The sequence below is a fragment of the Bos indicus x Bos taurus genome, chromosome 1 (genome assembly GCF_003369695.1).
Source record: "Bos indicus x Bos taurus breed Angus x Brahman F1 hybrid chromosome 1, Bos_hybrid_MaternalHap_v2.0, whole genome shotgun sequence".
Classification (NCBI taxonomy): Eukaryota; Metazoa; Chordata; class Mammalia; order Artiodactyla; family Bovidae; genus Bos; species Bos indicus x Bos taurus.
Window position 1 is genome coordinate 97,004,786 of NC_040076.1, and position 21,922 is coordinate 97,026,707.

The window sequence follows — 21,922 nt, forward strand, 5'->3', positions numbered from 1 at the left end:
TAAATGTTCGGAGCAACTTTATTCAAACCAGCCAAAAACTGGAAACAGAGAAACACCTTTCAATGGGTGAATGATGAGCAAACTATGCAATACCGCTCAGCAACCAGAAAGGATGAACTATTGTTACATGCACCACTTGGATGGGCTGGAAGTGAATTATGCAAAATAAAAAGGCCGGTCCCCAAATGTTACTTACTATGTGATTCCATTTATATGAGCCTCCTCAAATAACAAAACTACAGGTTAGGGGCTGGAAGAGAGAGAGGTGGTAGGTGGGACTGAGAGTAATAGCACAAGTGGTGATAGAACAATTCTGTATCTTGATCGTGGTGGTGGCTACACAAAAGCTACATGTAAGAAAATTGCACTGGACTACACACACACACACACACACACACACACACACACACACACACAAGTGACCAGTGCGTGTATAAGTGATGGAATCTGAACAAGCTCTGTGGATGGTACTTCCCATAGTCATGCAGGATGTCAGCACTGAGGAAGGGTGAAGGGTGCGTGGACCTTTCTGTACATTTCTTTGGAACGTCCTATGAATTGTTTCATAATTAAGAGTTTTTAAGGTAGACATGATAGTATAGTGAACCTCCATGTACCTATCACATGCTTTTACAATTACCAATTTATGGCTGATCTTGGTTCATTTTAGGGCTTCCCTGGTGGCTCAGACAGTAAAGAATCTGTCTGCAATGCAGGAGACCTGGGTTCGATCCCTGGGTAGGGAAGATCCTCTGGAGAAGGAAATGGCAACCCACTCCAGTATTTTGGCCTGGAAAATAATCCCACGGACAGAGGAGCTTGGTGGGCTACAGTCCATGGGGTCGTAAAGAGTCAGACATGACTGAGTGACTAAGCACACATATTGGTTCATTTGGATCATTTACACTTATCTCTCTCTGATATTATTCTGAAGCAATTCCCAGACATCAAAGCATTTTATCCATAAACATTTCAGTAAAAGAATCTTTATTTTTCTATGTAACTGTAACTCTGTGAGTAATTTTTGTATGATAGGCATCTAATTCCTAGAGATTTTGCCTTCTTAATCCACCAGGTTTCATTACCTCAATTCGTACATTTATAGGATTATTTATTTTTCTTTACAGGTTTTCCTTTTACATCTTTCTTTCCTTTCTTATCTTTTGGAGAATTCCTTCCCTTCTTTTGCAATTTTAGCAGTTCTTCAAATCTCCCAAGTCCTTTGCGTACCATCATTCCACGCCACCAAGCCTGAATCTGAAAATAAGAACAGCATCAGCTCACATCACAATGGACTGGGGACGGTTACAGCTCTTTGTTCTGGTATGCGATATGTGATTTTCAAAATACGGAGAATGGAATATAGCTAGAACTCTAAACCTTATCTTCTCTCTTTTTCAGTTGGCCAGTCATCCAGGCAAAGACCTTTTTTGAAGTATTTGGTGCTCTTACATGCCAGGCATGGTTCTAGGGAAACAGCAGTTGAATTATCAGTATCACTTAGTCGGTGGAGCTCACATTCCAGTGAGGGGAAAAGACGATAAACAAGAAACACATGACTGTATAATCTGACAGATGGTGACAAGTGCCACGGAGATAACAGTGCACAGCAAGGGGAATGGGTGTGCCTGTATTCTGCCTTCTCTCTTGTTCTGGGACCACCTGTGCTCCTACCTACAGGTAATCATCGCTTGTTCTTTTTTTTTAATTGAACTTATTTTATATTGGGGTATAGCCAATTACTATTTTGATAGTTATAGGTAAACAAAGAAGGGATTCAGCCAAACGAATACAAATATCCATTCTCCCCTAAATGCCCCCCTACCCAGGCTGCCACATAATACTGAGCAGAGTCCCCTGTGCTATACAGCCCTCACTTGTTCTTGAGATCTTCTTTCCTAATATCCACTCAGGAACATCCCTTCTCTAGTAGACTCTTCATACCTGCCAGTGGCTCCCCATTTCTCTCAGAATAAAACTCAAGTCCTGGTCTCTTGCCTTCTGAGACAGCCCATGCTTTCTCTGTGGAGTGTTTCTCCCAAGGTCCTTTTCACCTTTTGAGACCAAGAGCATTTTGTCTGTGGAATGTGTATATGTGTGTGCTCAGTCAGTTCAGTCCTGTCCAGCTCTTTGCAACCCCACGGACTGTAGCCCACGAGGCTCCTCTGTCCACGGGATTCTCCAGGCAGGAATACTGGAGTGGGTTGCTGTGTTCTTCTCCAGGGGATCTTCCCAACCCAGGGATTGAACCTGCATTTCCTGCATTGCAGGCAAATTCTTTACTGACTGAGCCACCAGGGAAGCCCATAAATGGACAAATCAATGAATTTGCATAAACTGACTACACTAGGGTAACCAGCACACAGATTGAGAGACAGAACACCACCAGAACCAAAGAAGACCTCAGTGTTACGTAACAACCTAAATGGGAAAAGAATTTGAAAAAGGATATTAACACATGTATATGTATAACTGAATCACTTTGCTGTAGACCTGAGATCAACACATTATTAATCAACTAGGCCCCAATATAAAATAAAAATTAAAAAAAAATAAAAAGAAGCAGCAGCTAACAGAGCAAGATCAGATGGAAGGAGACTAAATAGAGTAAGTGGCTACTTTCGTAGTCCAGTGAAATGGAAGAGCAGTCTGAACCCTACCAGGGTTTTCCTATCTAAATACATGTTTTGACCAAAAAATAAAATAAAATAAAATCCCTATAATACACACACACACACACTCACACACACACACACATACACACACACAACTTTTGGCAACCTCAGTTCTCCTTAGCTTGAACTTTTTTCCAATACCACTTAATCACTTTCTAACATATGATTATGTTAGAAACAACATAATCACTTTCTAACATCACTTAGAAATCACTTTCTAACATATATTATGTGTTACACTTCATGTTCTTACTCTCACCACATCAGGCTTTAAGCAATAGAGGACAGAAATATTTGCCCATTTTGTTCAGTAATGTATTTCCAGTGCCTAGAACGGTGCCAGGTACATAGTTGCAGCTCAGTAACTGTGTTGAATGAATGAATGAATGAGGTGGGTGGAGGTATGCTGTTTTATATAAGGGGGCTTGAGGACAGGTGTATGGATATTTGAAGAGACTGAACTAAGTGAGGGCCACAGTCTTGCCCACACCTGGGGGGAAGCACCTCTGGACAGAGAGGCAGAAGCACGCACGAGGCTTGAAGTAGAGCGAAAATGGGAAGGATGAGACGGAACCTGAAAGCAGCAGACCAGCTAAGGTGGTGACTTTCCAGGGCAGCAGCAGTGCCCAGGAGAGGGATTCTGGAAATTCACAAGGCTTTTTGCGTGTTAAGATTCAACAGAGTTCAATTGTGCACCCCTTACTTTGGTCCACAGAGACTTTCCAAGCTTGTGCAGGCTTGGATATGTTAGAAGCAACTCATTTCCAGAGCTTAAACTCTCATCCGTCCCCCTCCCTAAAATGTGTCTGACAAGGAACACAACTGCTGACCCTCCAGTCCCACCTCAAGTCCCACTGCCCCTTCACAACTCCCCATTTGGCAGCCCCTCATCCATTTGAATCTGACCAGGGTGGGTTGCCCAAGACTCCAAAAACCTTGGGGGCACTGAAAAAGGGATAATTCAAAACAGTTGTATTGATGTTGGCTCTAAGGACTGGATAACCAATCCTTTTATAAGAGAGGTGATTTCCAGCTCTTTGCCTTCAAGAAAATTGAAGTTGATTGGTCAGCTGAGAGCCTACTATCTAATTTCTGGGGGCTATATCTGGAAGGAATTCAGAGATGTGTGAAGCACTGCCATTTAAAGCAAAACAATACAGGCAAACAAATTTTTTCCATTCTTTTCCTTGTCAACTTATGAATTTGAACAAGCTTTCTCAGCATTTCTTCTGTAAAATAAAAAATAGGAATGGAACTGATGCCAAACCCTATTTCATTCTAGCAATAAGTAATATTTATGCAAGGACATATAAACTCTTAAAAGTCCTTTGGACTGCAAGGAGATCAAACCAGTTAATCCTAAAGGAAATAAACCCTGAATATTCACTGGAAGGACTGATGCTGAAGCTGAAGCTCCAATACTTTGGCCACCTGATGTGAAGAACTGACTCACTGGAAAAGACCCAGATGCTGGGAAAGACTGAAGGCGAAAGGAGAAGAGGACAGCAGAAGATGAGAAAGTTAGATAGCTTCACCAACTCAATGGACATGAATTTGAGCAAGCCCTCGGAGATAATAAAGGACAGGGAAGCCTGCCTTGCTGCAGTCCAGGGGGTCACAAAGAGGTGGACACAACTTAGTAATTGAACAACAACAATATATAAACTATGTGAAAAAAAATCTTTCCAAAAATCCTATATATCAAATAATTGAATATCAAAATTTATACCAGATTTTATATTGTTTTGGTCAATTTTATACTACTACTAATTGCACAAAGACTCAATCCAGAATGTTAAAATGCTATGATCATAGAAAAAAAGTTTAATTTACATAAAACTTTTGTAGCCTAGAAATATGAAAGGCGATCTGTAAATTATTTAGATTATATACACACACACACACACATATTAAGGTCAATTCTAAAGGGAAAGTAGAATGGAAATACATGTTCAAGAAGAAAAATAAATGACAAAATTTTTGCATGTCAAGTAAGAGTTTGTTCAAATATTTTGTAAATTGATGTTTACTGATATCAAAGTCAATCCTTTGCAATGACTAAACTTAATGACACAAAAAGGTCTAATCTCAATTTTAAAATGTGCAAGAGGGCACATTGTTCAAAATACTTCTAGGAAGTATCCTAAAAATGGTTAAGTAATTTCATTCTTCCAGTGTAGTCATCCCTGAGTATATACATACTAAAATTAATATTTCAATACAAACTACTTTTCTTTTGTATTACAGTTTGGGCATCATTTTGATTTATTAAAATTATGTTTATGGTAGTTTATGTTATCTATGAGTCTAATTTAAAAAGAGTAAGGGAAGTTTCACATAATATTTATTAGAGAAGGGAGGGTGTAAGGTCTGATTTGATTGAGGGCCATTGATAAAGAGTCTTACAAACCAAAGACTAATTTTTATTCGGGGTAAAATGGAGAGTTGTTGATTTCAGCAAAGTACAGCAAGATTTGACCTAGGTTTCAACAGCGTAGGTCTGACTGCTCAGTGGAAGAATATATGGTAGGGGAAGCAGGCAAGTAACAAGGGACACTAGTTGGAGGACTAATGCAGTCATCTGGGTGTGAGATGACGCAGGCCTGGACCAGCTGAACGGAGAATACTGAATACTGATTGTAGTGGACACATTCCTGGGCTCTGGGGTATCCTTATGTCTCCACTGGCTTAGTAGGCAATGAAGATCTTAACCCTTTGAAGCTATGTTGGTGGCAGAGCACAACTCTGGCCTCTAGACCTGTGCTCCACAGTGCTTTCATTTTTAACTTTTCAGGCTTATCTGACTGAGTTAACATAAGCCTTTCACTCCAGTGATTAGTCCAACAGTTTTAGATCATTTAGGGGTTTGAAGTTTTGGTTTCTTTTGCCTGTTTGTTGGCTTCTTATCTGACAAAGAGAAAAGGAACAGAAAAGACAAAAACATGCTAGGATTTTTGTTTAAAAATCTCTTGCTTAGGCCTGGGGATGTAAAAATATTCAATAAGTAAGAATCACAATTCTCAAAATGTAGATGTGCAAAGAGCAGCCCTATAGGATAATCTGTAAAGTTTAGCAATACCCTACTCCGAGCAACTGTGAATATGTTATTCAAAATCGTTGCTTATTTTACCTTTGTTGCCAATTCTTTCATATTTCTCCTTTCTCTAAGGTATTCCCACACAGCTTCAGTGCCTTTGGCACACACCGACATTGGGGGTTCTTCCATGGGGTTGCCCGTTAGTGTCAGAACTTCTAGATTCACTAGACTATCCAAATTCTCTGGAAGATAAGTGATCAAGTTGTCCTCGAACCGTAATTCTTTCAAAGCTGAAATTAATTTTTAAAAAATAATGTCTTAAAAACTAGCAAAATTAAAGCATGCATTGCTTAGTCCAAACACTTTGAAATGTGTATGTCCTGTTAGACCATGTAACAAAAAAATTTAATGTTTTATAACAACTCAGAGTTGTTGAAGTCAGTGTAAATAAGTGTTAGAGACAGGAAAATAGTAAATACTAAAAAATGTTGAGACTGTTCCATTCCTCCAGAGATTAAGGACAGAATCAGGAGATGACTAAGGAGTGTCGCAGATCCAACCCTGTGGCCATGCTTTTTTTTGAATTTATCTTTTGCTGCGCCGGGTTTTGGTTGCTGCATGTAGGCTTGCTCTTGTTGCAACAAGTGGGAGCTACACCCTAGCTGTGGGGCGTGGGCTTCTCTTTGCAGTGTCTTCTCTTGCTGCAGAGCACTGGCTGTAGGGAGCTTGGGTTTCAGTAGTTGTGGTACATGGGCCTACTTGCTTGTGGGATCTTCCCAGACCAGGAATTGATACCGTGACTCCTGCATCGATAGGTGGATTCTTAACCACTAGACCACTAGGGAAGTCCTGCTGCCAATCTTGGAATGGCCCATGAGTAGGCAACAGAATCCACTCATATTCCTTCATCTTTTTTTCATTAAAAAATAGTCACAGTTTTAAAATATATCTATAAACCTGAAGATTCAGCACAATATGGCAAATAAACATTTTTTAAAATCTGGTTCTAGGAGGATCTCAGCAAAAACCTGTTATTTTACAAACACAGAGTGGTTTAGCCTAGTGGAAAATCTTTGCATATTCAAATATGAATGATGTATGATTTTTCATGGCAATCAAATAGGTCCACCCCCCTCAGCCCCAACTGCCTTGCTAATATTATTACTCTGGGTCAATCCTTTTCCTTTCTCTCATAAGTGACTTAGTGATCTAATGCAAATTTACTACAGGATCCCCAAGCCCAAATTCTGGCAGATAATAGGTATTCAGTAAGTTCTGGTTCACGGTATAATGGCTATGAGGATGAATGCCAATCTTCAAAGCAGTTGATATTTTCTTTTCAATTCCCAATAAACTAACTGCCTTTGTGTGGCTTTTAGCTGTACCAATCAGGTACATCGCCTTCCCCATATCACCAACTAAGAAGCTCTGCAAGGAGATTACGGGGTAGGTCTAAACTCTCAACATTGAAAAGTGAAGTTGCTCAGTCATGTCTGACTCTTTGTGACCCCATGGACTGTAGCCTACCAGGCTCCTCCGTCCATGGGATTTTCCAGGCAGGAGTACTGGAGTGGGTAGCCATTTCCTTCTCCAGGGGATCTTTCCAACCCAGGGATTGAACCAAGGTCTCCTGCACTGTAGGCAGAAGCTTTTACCGTCTGAGCCACCAAAGAAGTCTCCTCAACATTCAGACTGATCTTTAGTAGTACAAGGATGCCTTCCATCATGGGAAATGCTAGTCAAACTCCACTGGGTTGTAGATCTACAAAGATTTCTCACCTTGTGCTTGGCAAATAGCATCTGGGAGTTGCTTAATTAGATTGCAGTGGCAATCAAGAATTTCCAAGTTAGGCATTGATCCCAAGGATACAGGCAGGTATTCGAGATGATTGTTCTCAATATACAGCTCTTTAAGATTCTGAATAACAGAAGAGTATGTTATCATACCATAATAAAAGAATTATGGTAACTAGAATCACCTATGAGTTCCCATGTTCTTTCAATGAGAATATTATTCATTAGGATTAAGGGGAAAACACATTTAAAGAATCATCAACAAAAAAATATAATTATTCTTAGTTAAGCCATTAGTCATGGTTCCAGGTATGTAGGGAAAAGAGAACATGGGAATCTAGTGTTTATTTGTTTCACTATAACTTAATGCAGAAAAACAATTTGGATCATTTAAATACAAATATAATTTGTTCCCTTTTAATAGTTAATTATCTGTGGCAGTTGCTATAGAACTGCAATTGCCTCAGTTATCAATCCAGCATTGCCCATGCGGAAGTAGCCAAAATGTACAGAGAACAGGTTGACTATTTTCAGATTCACTGGGTAAAAATTTAATGTTTGCATTTCACCCTAAAATTCTGGAGAGTGTGGCATGACACGTATAAGGAGCAAATTGATGAAAGGAGTTCTGTGAACACAGAGCAAAGGAACCAAGAATTAGGAACAGGTGAGAAGTACCCGCGCTGTGTATGTCATCACTCAGTCCATGGCTGGGAGCTATGTAGTGGCTTACACCTACTTGATTATTATTAAAAGTGTAGCACCAGGAACATGAAAAAATCATGCTTTAAAGCATGCATACATAAAGACACATTGGTATAGCTACTTTGAATAATGTTATGTTGCTCTTCTGGGGTTTAGCATAGTTCTGTGGACCCACCTTCAGCATGAACCTGTTGCAATGGTTAAATAAACCATGATATGCTTTCCACCATGCAGGAAGGGGAATCAGACTCATGCAAAATGCAGATTCCTGGCCACATCATCTATATGACACTTTAACTTCAAAGTAGTACAACTTTCAGAGAATACTTTTTAAAAGTGGAAATTAATTGGAGAGTGATATGGCTCAATTTTGCAAATAAAACATGCCAAACCACACAGAAGGAATGAGTATGCCCTGACATATACAAGACCAGTCACAATAAAATGTTCAAGTGTGGATCCTGTGGTTGTTCAGGAAGACAGTGGAAGCCTCAAAGTGTAATAATGACTTGTTGGGAGCTAGAAATCTAGTATAGATGATTCCACATGCAACCTGTGAGAATACAACCATGTTTTCTCATATCAGCCAAGGAATCAGTGGGCATATACTTCTTTGCCTGCTCATTTGGGGAGGCTTACCTGTAGTCTCTTAATGCATTCTGGCAGATGGGTAAGCTTGGCTCCCTCATCTTGGCCAATGTATAATTTCTCTAAAGACGCTAAAGAAAGGATCTCTTTTGGAAATGAAGAGAACTGATTTCCCGTTAGTCCAAGAATCTTCAGTTTTGAAAGTGAACCGAAGTCTGAAGGTAACTGGAAATATTTCAAAAAGATAAGTTTCAGATCAGGATTATTTTTAAAAGTAAGAAAATAAACTGGGCTTTTAGTTTTGAGGAAGATTTTTTTTTTTAAAAAGGGAGAAATTTAGCGTCTCCGGCAGATGCAAAGTTGGCCCATATGTTTGCATCTATGGTATTTGTACTTGTAGATCAAAAGTCTGGAGTTCTACTTTTCCCCCAACCTCTGTGCTCTTTACTTGCATGCTCTGGATAAAGTTAGAGCAATTTTTAACCTATGTTATTGCAAATTTTTCAACTATGGTATAGCAAATGCTTGACACTACTGAAAGAAAAAGTACAAAGCTTATTAGTATACTATTGCAACTATAATATTCATAATTAATTCAGTTATTGGCACTGATCAATTTAGTGACGTAATATCCATCCTAAAAGGCTTTAGGTCAGCAATTTTGAAACCTTAGTTAAAATACCAGTTGGAAGGAAACAATGAAGACCATTATAATCATATCTTCTTCCCTGCAGTGAATCACAAGGCTATGTGCCCTGGTATTAGGCAGGCATTGCACAGATTCCTAGACTTTCAGAGTTGGAAGGCCTTAAAAAGGTCCCTGTTCTTACCCTCTTCTATGGTGGTTGGATATGTTACATAGCTAGCCATCCAGCTCTTACTTAAACACTACCTCCTGGGATGAAAAGATCATTGGATAAAGACCACTTGGATTTCCTTCTACATACTCAATTTCCTTCTCCTGTCAAAATCTGTGTCACTAATACATCCCCTATTGACCTCTTGCTGGACCTCTGGAACCACATGGAAAATCTCATTCTTTAAATACATGACACAATCACCCTACTGAATAAGTTATGTAGATGCCTATTTTCTTGTAGGAAAAAAAGGCCCAACTCTTGAATGTTAATAACTTAATTCATTTTGAACCACTTCTGTTACCTGGCTTGATTCTTCACTGGGCAACCTTTCCTCATAGGTCCCTGCTTAAACCTTGGCTTTCCTTCCACCCATTCCCTAACCTGCCATTCTATTTTTCATGAGAATGGTTAGTAGAGTTCAGCTCAACCCAACCTCTCCCTAGATGGGTGGAATAGGTAAATAATTAGTGAATAGATTATCCCCATAGTAGGCTTTCTTTTGACCTATAGGCAAAAGTTTCAAACACTTGGAATAAACCATAAGGCATTTTCCTCTTTGTTATGTAAGGTGAGGGCTTATTTTCTTAAAAAGTTATAAAACATTTTCAGTTTTATTTACATCTAGAAAAAGAAAACTCAGAACAAGTCAATGTCCAGAGAAACTGATGTTTAAGCTTTCCTTCTTTGCTATTTCAAAATTCTTCATCAGGCCCTTAGATCCCTTCAATGCAAAGTGTCTGCATTTAGTGCAGTCCTAAATAACAGGGAAAGATTTATCAACTTAACCACTTCATTATAACCCAGTCATTTTATTCGTACTGCTATATTCTTAGTTCATGGGTTTAGCATTACTTTTTCAAAAGCCCACTGAATATCTAAAGATTTTTTTCCCAAGATATTCAAGAGCCAATAATTAATACCATCATAGTCATATTATAGCAGAAATAAATTTGGATGTACAGAAAGCCTGCAGAGAATCAGGTGAGAACAATTATTGCTGACAGTATAACTGAGCCGTAGCCATTCTGAAACTTGAGTTTTCTCCCTTAATTGTGTGCATGTAAAGTGTTGCCTGCCAAATCAGTAAACAAAGGATGTAGCAACCATTGAGCCACTGCAACCACTGGACCATGAACCCTGAGGGAACTCAGGATGGGAAGAACACAATACTGGCCTTAGATAGCTAAGGCTCATATCAAAAGAATGATTTCAATGAAGTCATTGAAATACATGATTTCCATGAACCCAGACTCTTGCATCTTCCCATATATAGAAAAGTACTGAATTCATTAACTTGAGAATTTGGTTTTCTTTAGGGATGAATGTTTTTGTTTTGTTTTTGTTTCTTGACTGTACCTGGTGTTAGTTGTGGCATGTGGGATCTAGTTCCCCAATCAGGGATTGAACCTGGGCCCCTGCATTGAGAGCACAGGATCTTAGCCACTAAACTACCAGGGAAGTCAGAATTTGTGAATTAATTTCTTTAATTAACAGTTAAATCATATGAAGTTTTGACTACGTGTTCTTTGTTGTGAAAAGTCCTACATATCCTGGCTCCTCCCTTATCTCGGTGGAGCAGTCCCTCTGAGCTATCTGAGAGGCTGCTTTCTGGGCTTAAGTCCTCAGTTCTGTCCACCAAATAAAACACAGTACTCAACTTTTAGGTTGTCCATCACTTTTGCAGTCAACAATAGGAATGGACCATACACATAAAATCCATGTAGGTTTACATGAAAAGTCAGCTATTTTTGTCTCCACCTAGGCAAGAAAAAGCTACTGGCTAGGCTTCAAGTGCCAAAAGTCCATGAGGTAAATTGGGGTGGGAGAGAGAAAGTGAAAAGTGAAAGTGAAATCGCTCAGTCATGCCTGACTCTTAGCGACCTCATGGACTACAGCCTACCAGGCTGGTGGGAGAGAGAGAGAGAAGAAGCTGGCTTAAAGGTCACATGTCATTAGAGAGAGAAATGACTGGGAGGTTCCTAGAGGAACTGGAATAATAGGAAATTTAGAAAGGAAGACAAAAAACACAGTAATACCATCATAAGAACTGAAGAATCATAAATGCTGGTACATGGAAATTTCCATGTTCAACATAGTAACACTGAACATATCCACGTTTCGGTGCAGTCTGACTTGCAGTAAAGCTTGGTATTGGATGAGGCTAATCTTTGAACTGTGGTGTTGGAGAAGACTCTTGAGAGTCCCTTGGACTGCAAGGAGATCCAACCAGTCCATTCTGAAGGAGATCAGCCCTGGGATTTCTTTGGAAGGAATGATGCTAAAGCTGAAACTCCAGTACTTTGGCCACCTCATGCGAAGAGTTGACTCATTGGAAAAGGCTCTGATGCTGGGAGGGATTGGGGGCAGGAGAAGAAGGGGATGACAGAGGATGAGATGGCTGGATGGCATCACTGACTTAATGGACGTGAGTCTGAGTGAACTCCGGGAGTTGGTAATGGACAGGGAGGCCTGTCGTGCTGCGATTCCTGGGGTCGCAAAGAGTCAGACACGACTGAGAGACTGAACTGAACTGAAATCTTTGGTGATGGACAGGGAGGCCTGGCATGCTGCGGTTCATGGGGTTGCAAAGAGTCGGACACGACTGAGCGACTGAACTGAACTGAATCTTTGCTAATCACACACACACATTTGTGTGTGATTCTCTCCTCCACCCTGACCTCTTAAAAAGTCACAGGAGAGGATTAGGTATCATTCATGACTCAACAGGATTTAAGTGAACTGTGTTATACTTCCCAAGGGCACTTTCTATTCTGATACTTTCACTCCCACTATGGAATGACAGACTTTGCTCACTGTAACAGGAATTCTTACATCGGCAGCAGAAGAGTTGGGGATGGGCAGAGGCCTTCTCGTAGAACCTCTAAAATCCTCCAAGATGGGTTGCTACCTATAATAAGTCGAAATTAAGTACTAGATCCTCTTCCCAAATCTTAAAGTCAGCATCAAAATGTTTACTTCCAGTTTTGAAACTCTCTAACAATGAGGAAAACAAAACAAAAAATCCCAAAGTTCTAAAAGTTGAAAATCAAGTAAAAGATTCAAAAAAAAAAACACAAAAAACAACTTTAAAGCTACGACTTTTATAATGTATGAGATACACATTAAGAGTGTTGTTCACAACCAGGAAAAACAGACATGATATTTGGTTAGCGTTGTTGGTTTCTAAACCTTCTGTTCTTTCTCTCCAGAATAGTCTTTTGCTTTTAACAGAACTCTGTTCTTTCAAATTTTCAAATATTAAAAAACAATAAGGGGCTTTCCTGGTGGTCCATAGGTTAAGAATCTTCCTTGCAATGCAGGGGACATAAAATATGTTTTATATGTTGTGTATGTAGTTTTGTGTGATTAAAGATTTCTATGTGGCATAATATTCTGTAATTTGGTATTTTACTTTTAATAAACATCACAGTTTTGAGATCTATCCACATTGGCACATACAGCTCCAGTTCACTTAAATTATTGTATAGTATTCCATTTTATAAATATATCACAATTTACTTGCAAATTCCTCTCCCAACTGACATTCACATTATTGCCCATAAGCCATGATTATTAACAATACTATGATGAATGTCTGAACACACCACCCTGCACACGTATGGGAGAGCTTCTCTGGGGACTGATCTGGTTTTGCAGATATCTGATTTTGGAACATTAGGGCCTAAGGTTGCATGTGTCAGAACTCTGGAAGATGAACCCTGCAGTCCAATGCTATGGATTGGTATTCTGACTCTATCACGTACAGGTGTGTGGCCTTGACACATTAAAAGCCCCATGCCTCACTCTCCTCCTATATCATTGAGGATAATATCACTCACATCAGAAAATCATTGTGAGTAATGTATGCAATTTAAGAAAAAAATCATGCAGGAAGTCAGAAGATCTCAGGAAGGAAAGCAGAGTGTAACAAGACAATATAAATGTATTACAAATGTATAAATTAATTTCCTCCCAATAACCAATAACTCCAGTCTTATGAGAAAAAAATCAAACAAATTCCAATAGTGGGGGCATCCTACATCCTCAAATCCTACAGTTTTGAGATGTACTGGCAAGGTCATCAGATACAAGGAAAGCCTGAAAAGCTCTCATAGCCAAGAAGAGCTAAGGAGGTGCAAAAACTAAACGTAATGTAGAAACCTGGATGGGATCCTGAACGGAGAAAGATTAGATCAAAACTAAGGAAACATGGATAAATTATGGACTTCAGTGAATAAAAGTGTATCAATATTGGTTTATTAATTGTAACAAATGTACCATAGTAATCTAAGATGTTAATTGTTGGGGAATCTCAGTGTGGGATATATGAAAGTTCTCTGAAATATGTTCTCAATTTTACTATAAATCTGAAACTATCCTAAAAAAGAAAGACTATTTAAATTTTTAAAAAGTCATTGTGAGGATTAAATGTGATAATACACAAAAAACATTTAGCCCAGTGACTGGCACCTACATACTGCAAATAAACATCAGCTACCATTATGATTACTACTGCTATTCAGGCGGGAAAAGTAACATGATGACCTTGTTGGAGAGATCTGTCAATCCCGATTTTCACTCATAAACTCAGCTCGAATTTTCTGATGTTTAGACACGGAACCACACCAATGTAGGGCCAGGCAGCATAGTGACAGCCAGGAAAGGAATCAGTACCTGGCATATTTTATTATCATCCAGGGCCAAGACTTCCAGGTTCTTTAGCGAACAGATCTGCAACGGACAATGTTCCAGAAAGTTCTGGCTGAGGTCGAGAAATTGCAGGTTAACCAGGCGCCGGAAGGAGCGGCGCAGCACCCGCAGGCCGGTGTTATGCAGGTAGAGCAGGAAGAGCGAGGTCCACCTGCAGAGGAGGCGCGGGATCTTTTCCAGGTGGTTCCCACTCAGCCCCACCTCCGTCATCTGCGAGAGCTCGCCCAGGGTGTGCGGGAGGGCGTGGAGGCGGTTGTAAGAGACGTCCAGCACCGACAGCCTGGTGCACCGGCCCAGCGACTCCGGGAGAACAGCCAGGCTGTTGTAGGACACGTAGAACTTCTTCAGCTTCGTCAGGTTCCCAATCTCTTCCGGGATGACCGTGAGCTTGTTCTTATCCAGGTCGATGATCTCCAGGTTGTAGAGATCACACAGCTCCAGAGGGAACGCTGCAAATTGGTTATGCTTCAGGTGGATCTCCCTCAGTTTGGTCTGGTTCACTATTTCCTTGGGCAGAGATTTCAGGTGGTTTCCGGCCAGTCCGAGCAGCTCGAGATGGTGAAGGAGTTTGCAGATGACAACGGGGATGTCCGCTAGGTCGGTGCGGTAGAGGCGGAGCTCGCGGAGCTGGCGGATGCCGCTAAGCACCGGCAGGGACGAGGCTTCTAGCGGGTTGTCGCTCAGGTCCAGGCCCTCTAGGTTGCTCAGCCTTCCCATCTCCGGGCATAGATTCTTCAGCTTGTTCTTGTTCAGGTAGAGAACCCTGATCTTCCTTAAATGCTGAATATCCTTGGGGATTTCTGCAATCAGGTTGTTTTCCAAATGCACTTCCTCTAATTCTCTTAATGCTAAAATGTCTTCTGGAATAGTAAGCAAGCTCTGATTCGAAGCGTCAATGAAAAATATCCTATCAGAGACCTGCTGTGGATCACTTTTCTGCTGAATTCTAGACGAATGTTCATATTTTTCGCTGTCACTTGACATTATTCTGATGGAAAGTTCAAATATTCAAAATCTGAAATACTGTGAAAAGAAAGAAAAATGTATGAGTTTTACCTGTCACCAGATTTAGTATCCTTAAGAGAAACAAATTAAAATCTAGTTGATTAAATTTAGTGCTCACTGTGACACAACATAAAATGTAGGTTTTTGTGTTTCATGTTGGAAGATAAATCGAAGTGTAGATTCCTCTTTCTCCTAACCTAGGTTGACTCATATTAATAAAAAAATTGTCTGGCTTGTCTAATTTCAGTTTTTAGAAGTGCCTATTTTGATTCTATTTTCAGGTTGGAGGTATAGAATGCTGCAAAAGATCATTGCTCTTACCATAAACACTGAGAAAACACTAGGAAAAAATAGCATTTTAAAATATTGCATTTGGGGGAGTTCCCTGGTGGTCTAGGGGAGAGAATTCCAGGCTTTCACTGCCGTGATCCAGGTCCAATTCCTGGGTGGGGAACTGATATCTTGCAAGCCATGCAGCCAAAAAACAAAACAAAAACTGCATTTTCCCTTAAATCTGGCATAAAGTTGTAGATGTAAAGGCCAATAGAATTAAATTCAAGAGATGAACTGCCCTTCTAAATAAGGAGAGACCAGTGGGCACTTTCGTGCCTGGTAGAACTTTTAAGTTTTAGGACTGGCAGGTGGATGATCAAGCCTTCTATAGGCATAGGTAACAGCCATGTGTGAGTTGGCATGATGGATTAGAATCTGTGAAACCAAGGGTAGTTATCAGATCCATTAAACTATAACTTGCTTAATAAATAAAAAACTAACCTGTTTTCACCGACCAAGCTCACTTTGTTTTTGTTTTTAACAAAAAGCATTGTGTAGCCTAAACAATTTTAACAGACCCTTCACCATCACTGTGGATTGTATCTCTCACTAAGTGTCTTGATATGTTTGCCCAGTTTGTTTTTCAGGAACTTGGAGTCAGCTGTTGACCAGTTGGCACCCCAGCCAGTTAAGACTGGTTGGCAGTACTGACCATGTACCTGGGTATGCGTGTTTGATCGGTGACCATTTGCCATCAGAAGCTCGAGAACTCTACCCCCAGAGTGAGCTAATGCCACCAAATTCTGAGCATGTATCCCAGGAGGCAGCGGATAGCTTAGTTGTGCCTGCACAGAAGGACAATTATCTCACTTTTTAAAATCTACAATCACCTTTCCCCATGCTCCCCATACCTCAGGCCACCCTGCTTCTTTGTCTCATAAATATCTCATAAATATCCCCTTGTCTTTGGGGAGGTGGATTTGTGATTTGTTCTTTCTCCTCGCTTGACTGATTCATGATAAACCCATTTTTTGCTGCAAACCTCCACCTCTCATTGTTTGCCTTGCTTTGTTCTCAGGCAAATGAACCTGGCTTGGTAACAATAGGTCCGCAGGGTTGCAAAAGAGATAGACAGGACTTAGTGACTAAACCAAACCAAGCCCTTGGTTATGAATACATGCCCACACATACACACGCACAGCCTAAGGGGGAAGGCAGGAAGGACTATGACATGATGGTGGCTGGGTTGACTGTGGCATCTCTGACTTGCCTTCTAGGGTGGGGTCTTTTCTGCTGGAGGACTAGACCTCCCATCCAGCATAGAGGCCCAGTCAAGATGGAGAGGGGTGAATTCCCAGCCCCACACTTAATGTTTTTGCTCCTTGCAGCACAGCAGTGTGTGATTCAGATCCTTGTTTCTATATACCTAGCACCCCAAACAAAGAAGGCAACGACACCCCACTCCAGTACTCTTGCCTGGAAAATCCCAGGGATGGAGGAGCCTGGTAGGCTGCAGTCCATCGTGTCGCTAGGAGTTGGACACAACTGAGCTACTTCACTTTCACTTTTCACTTTCATGCATTGGAGAAGGACATGGCAACACACTCCAGTGCTTGCCTGGAGAATCCCAGGGACAGGGGAGCCTGGCGGGCTGCCATCTATGGGGTCGCACAGAGTCGGACACGACTGAAGTGACTTAGCAGCAGCAGCAGCCCCCCAAAGAGTTATGAGGTGGTGTGGCTGTTATTTAAAGAAAGAAAAAGATGGGGAATTCCCTGGTGGTCCAGTGGTTATAGGACTACTTGCTTTCAATGCCATGCGCCTGGGTTTGATCCCCTGTTAGGGTTTGATCCCCCAGTCAGGGAATCCCACAAGCCACATGGCCAAAAAAGAGAGATGATGTATCATGGATTAAATTATGTCTAGGACTAGTTGTCTCTAACATTTTTGTCTTTATCTAACAGTGTAGAGTCCTGCAGGATAAAATCTCATTTCCTAAATACAAATGACTGACAATGCTGATGGCTTTTAGGCAATCGACAGTATTCAGACTGAGGTGATAATATAAATAAGAATAAGAAATTATAAATAAAAGAGAAATAGAGAATACCAAGGACAGTTACTTGTTCTAGGTTTTACTTAACCTATTTAATCCTCACAAGAACTCTAAGAAGGAGGTACTATTACAATCCCTGTTTCACAAGTAAAGAACCACCGAAAGGCTCTTCTCAAGACACAGTAGGAAGTGGGAGAAGGAGCAGAGCATTTGACTGACCCTCAGTCACTTCCTCACCTGGGTTTTTAACATCATTTGTTCTCCAGAAACCTGGTTTTAATTAAAATCTTCTTGGATGTAAAGGTTCAGGCTTGATTTTTCTTTTTCAGTCTTCCAACAGAGTTATCTGGGGAAAATCTGTGTGCACTGGCCACTCTAATTAAGGTTAGACACGACTGAAGTGACTTAGCAGCAGCAGCAGCACAAGTATGTCTGGGCTTCCAGACAGATAAAAGAACTTATTTCTCTTAACATTCATCCTGTTCCATGATGAGACCTGCCTAGAAGGTCTCTGTGTGTGTATTAGCTCACATTAATCATATCCCACTTGTGTTTGGAATCAAGTTGATAGCCCTATGAAAGCTGTTTATATTGTATATGCATTATTGTCAGTTGCTCAGTCATGTCTGACTCTTTGTGACTTCATGGAGTGTAGCCTACCAGGTTCCTCTGTCCATGGAATTCTCTAGGCAAGAATACTGGAGTGGGTTGCCATTCCCTTCTCTAGTGGATCTTCCCAACCCAGGGATCAAACCCAGGTCTCCTGCATTGCAGGCAGATTGTTTACCTTCTGAGCCATCAGGGAAGTCCAAAATGTCAATTCCTTCGAGCCGGATTCGAACCAGCGACCTAAGGATGCCTGAGAAACTTCACACTACAGTCCTCCGCTCTACCAACTGAGCTATCGAAGGAATTGCACTGTATGTGCATTTTTAGTGGACTTAATAAAAGGAAGTTATAAAGCCAGGATTTACAACAGCTGCCAGTAAATAAGAATAGGGAAGATTGATTCTTTATTGGCTACTTTTAACTAGGGATTGCTTTCTGGATGTACTTTTACAACCCAGTATATTACTGAGAAGTTTATGAGTGGAATTACTCTTCGAGAACCTTCCCAGGTGTCACTAGTAGTAAAGAAGACACCTGCCAATGCAGGAGACACAAGATGCAGGTTCTATCCCTGGGTTGGGTAGATCCCCTGGAGAAGGAAATGGCGACCTGCTCCGACATTCTTGCCGTGGACAGAGGAGCCTGGCAGGCTACATTCCATGGGGTCACAAAAAGTCAGACACGACTTGGCGACTACGCAGCAACAGCACAGGGAAGGGAGTGTGCCGAATGGTACCTACATTCACATCTCAGGATTTCAGGCTACCTTTCAACTTGGCTGGTAGCACATGGGGTAAATGAAAACATACTTGTCTTTTCTACCATCATGTTTAATCTGAAGAACTACTTGCAGTGGTGCTTAAAATCTGTGGGTTACAAAGTGTTTCAAGAGACGTCTACCTTGCCTAGCACAATTTCTCAGCAGTGGAGCACGGTCTGGAAATGCCTGGCTGGGTAGTGGGAGGGACAGAGGACTCAGATATTTTCTTTTTCACCTTGGAAAATAATAAACTTCATAAATGACCTGTTTTTACCTTGAGGATCTTCCTTGAACATTTTTCAGACAAGGAGTCTCTGGCTCCAGAGTCGTCTGCAAGGCCCTTTCACTTCCTTCTCTTTGACCTGTGGCAACCCCAGACAGAAGGCCTTCCTTTCTTCCTTCCTTGTCTCCTCTCCCCCAGGTCCACGTACCAAATCCTGACCCATTTACCTGGTAATTAACGCTGGGTTCTGTCTCCTCACTCCTCAAACTCCTGAGATGTTTCAGACCTCTTCTCCCCTGCGTGTGCGAAGTCACTTCAGTCGTGTCCGGCTCTGTGCAACTTTATGGACCGTAGCCCGTTAGGCTTCTCTGTCTATGGGATTCTCCAGGCCAGAATACTAGAGTGGGTTGTCATTTCCTTTTCCAGGGGATCTTCCGACCCAAGGATCAAACCCGCCTCTCTTATGTTTCCTGCATTGGCAGGCGGGTTATTTTTACTTTTTTAAACTACTAGCGCCACCAAATCCACCCTCCATCAGCTGTTCTCAATCTGAGAACTCCCTGCCCCATAACAGCTGTGCTTCTCAGAGGATGCACAGGACTCCACGTGGATCCGGTCTGACTGACTTCGCCTCTAAAACACACCCAGTCTGTTCATCTGGGCAGCCCTAAGTACCTGCCACTCCAGTACTCTTGCCTGGGAAATCGATGGATGGAGGAGCCTGGTAGGCTACAGTACATGAGGTCGCGAAGGGTCGGACACGACTGAGCAATTTCACTTTTACTTTTCACTTTAATGCAGTGGAGAAGGAAATGGAAACCCACTCCAGTATGCTTGCCTGGAGAATCCCAGGGACGGGAACCTGGTGGGCCGCCGTCTATAGGGTCGCACAGAGTCGGACACGACTGACGTGACTTAGAAGCAGCAGCAAGTACCTGCTCATCTCCAAAACGCACAAAGCAGTTCCGCCCTCTGGCAAGTTCACCTGGACGGGTCAGGACGACACCTTCTCCAAGAAGCCCTCCCTGATGGCCCGGCCCCTCCACAAGACAGATCAACTAGCCCCTTTAAGTTCCCTTACTTCCGTCCATCCTAGCTGTGGTGGGCAACTCAGCTTTTGCACCTACCCTCTGCAGGTATGAGCACAACTTGGGGAGCGGACTGTGTCATAATCATCTTTGTATCCCCGGCCCTTAGTTCATCAGTCATGCCCCCTAAACCTGGAGAACTTCTCTCTGCAGAAGAACCAGGATGCCCTGCCTCCGTGTGTCTTTAATCCACGGCAAGGGACCAGGACCCAGATGGTGAACAAGGAGCCTCCACAGCATCGGCGGTCACTACCTGCCCAACCAGGCCTCTGGGACCGAGAGGGTAATGACAGAGGTTTGCACAGCATAGGCGCTCGGGGTCGCGAGGTGGGGCCACACCGCTTGCAGCTCTTCGGCTGAGGCGGACGGAGCTGGAGCACGCGCGTGGTCGTCATGACAACGCCGCCGCTGCCGGCAGGATGTAGGGAGCATGGAGCTCAGCCAGAAGCAGGCCGGGCCGGCGTCCGGGTCCCCACTTCCCGCTTCCTCTAGGACCCCGACGCCGGCCTGGGCTGCGGCGGACGATAGCGGTAAGAAACAGGGGGTCCCTTCGGCGCCAGCCTGGCCGGGAGGAAACGCGCGAGGGGCGTCATGGCCAGGCCGAGTCCTCCAAGCAGACTTTGGGCCAGAGGTTGCCCGGCGGGAGAGGGCCCCTAGGAACCCTAACTGAGCCCGGAACTTCGGGGCGCCCCCAAACGTGGGCGAGAGGGCAGCCCCAAGCTCCCGCGGTGGGTGCGCGGTTCTCGCGGTGGGTTGTCCTGAATTCAAGTGTGTGTGTCGCTCTCTTCTGTCTCCATGCACTACTTGGGCCCCTTTTTATGAAGTCTCCAGAGAGCAGGGCCCAGGTGGGCCAGAGGCTCTGGAGACCACTCTTTGCACGTTCACGCCTGCACGGTTTTAAGTATTTCTGCACCCGTGAATTATCTGGTAGCATGTTAAGCATTCTTGCCTGGAGAATTCCATGGAAAGAGGAGCCGGGCAGGCTACAGCCCATGGGGTCACAAGGAATCGGACACGACTGAGTGACTCACTTTCACTCTCATGTGAAGCGGAAAGTGTACACCCCTCTCCCTTCACAATTTACATTTTGGATGCTTGTGTGCTTGTAGATAGGGAATTATGCCATAGGCCTTACATATTCCACGCAGCACTGTGAGGTGGGCATTGACATGCTCTGCTTTTAGCATAAAAGGGAATTTAAGATCGAAGAATTTCAGTAAGTTGTTTGACATCACACAGCCCGTCCGGATTAGCACCAAAGTCTGACTGACCCTCAGTCCTCAATCTCCCAGCACTTGACTGTTTCAATAGAAGAGGGTGAAGGTTAAAGTGAAACTGAAGTCGGTTAGTCGTGTCCGACTCTTTGTAACCCTATGGACTGTAGCCTACCAGGCTTTTCCATCCATGGGATTTTCTAGGCAAGAGTGCCAGAGTGGGTTGTCTTTTCCTGCTCCAGGGGATCTTCCCGACTCAGGGATCGAACCTAGGTCTCCTGCATTGCAGGAAGAGGCTTTACCCTCTGAGCCACCATAGAAGAGG

At 42.5% G+C, this 21,922-nt stretch overlaps 2 protein-coding genes and 1 non-coding gene across 5 annotated transcripts in view; 1 reads left to right on the forward strand and 2 right to left on the reverse strand.

Moving 5' to 3' along the window:
• Positions 1-1,016: 1,016 nt before the first annotated feature.
• On the reverse strand, positions 1,017-15,381 carry LRRIQ4 (leucine rich repeats and IQ motif containing 4). The gene is made up of 5 exons (XM_027552319.1): positions 14,334-15,381; positions 8,851-9,024; positions 7,492-7,630; positions 5,806-6,002; positions 1,017-1,257 (listed from the first exon to the last, which is right to left on the reverse strand). Exons 1-5 carry the CDS (start codon positions 15,351-15,353, stop codon positions 1,108-1,110), a joined length of 1,680 nt encoding a protein of 559 aa, XP_027408120.1. The 5' UTR covers positions 15,354-15,381; the 3' UTR covers positions 1,017-1,107.
• Positions 15,382-18,524: 3,143 nt separating this feature from the next.
• Positions 18,525-18,614, reverse strand: TRNAY-GUA. Its single transcript is given in 2 exon segments — positions 18,525-18,560; positions 18,578-18,614. It is a non-coding gene; the product is annotated as a tRNA-Tyr (tRNA).
• Positions 18,615-20,752: 2,138 nt separating this feature from the next.
• The window catches only part of LRRC34 (leucine rich repeat containing 34), a 30,778-nt gene continuing 29,608 nt past the window's right edge, over positions 20,753-21,922 (forward strand). Inside the window, exon 1 of one of the 3 annotated variants that reach the window (XM_027541572.1) lies at positions 20,753-20,913. In XM_027541572.1, coding sequence (XP_027397373.1) covers positions 20,814-20,913 — 100 coding nt within the window. In that variant the 5' untranslated portion in view covers positions 20,753-20,813. The remainder of the gene's footprint in view (positions 20,914-21,922) is intronic. The other 2 variants (XM_027541578.1, XM_027541565.1) reach the window with 2 other exon arrangements.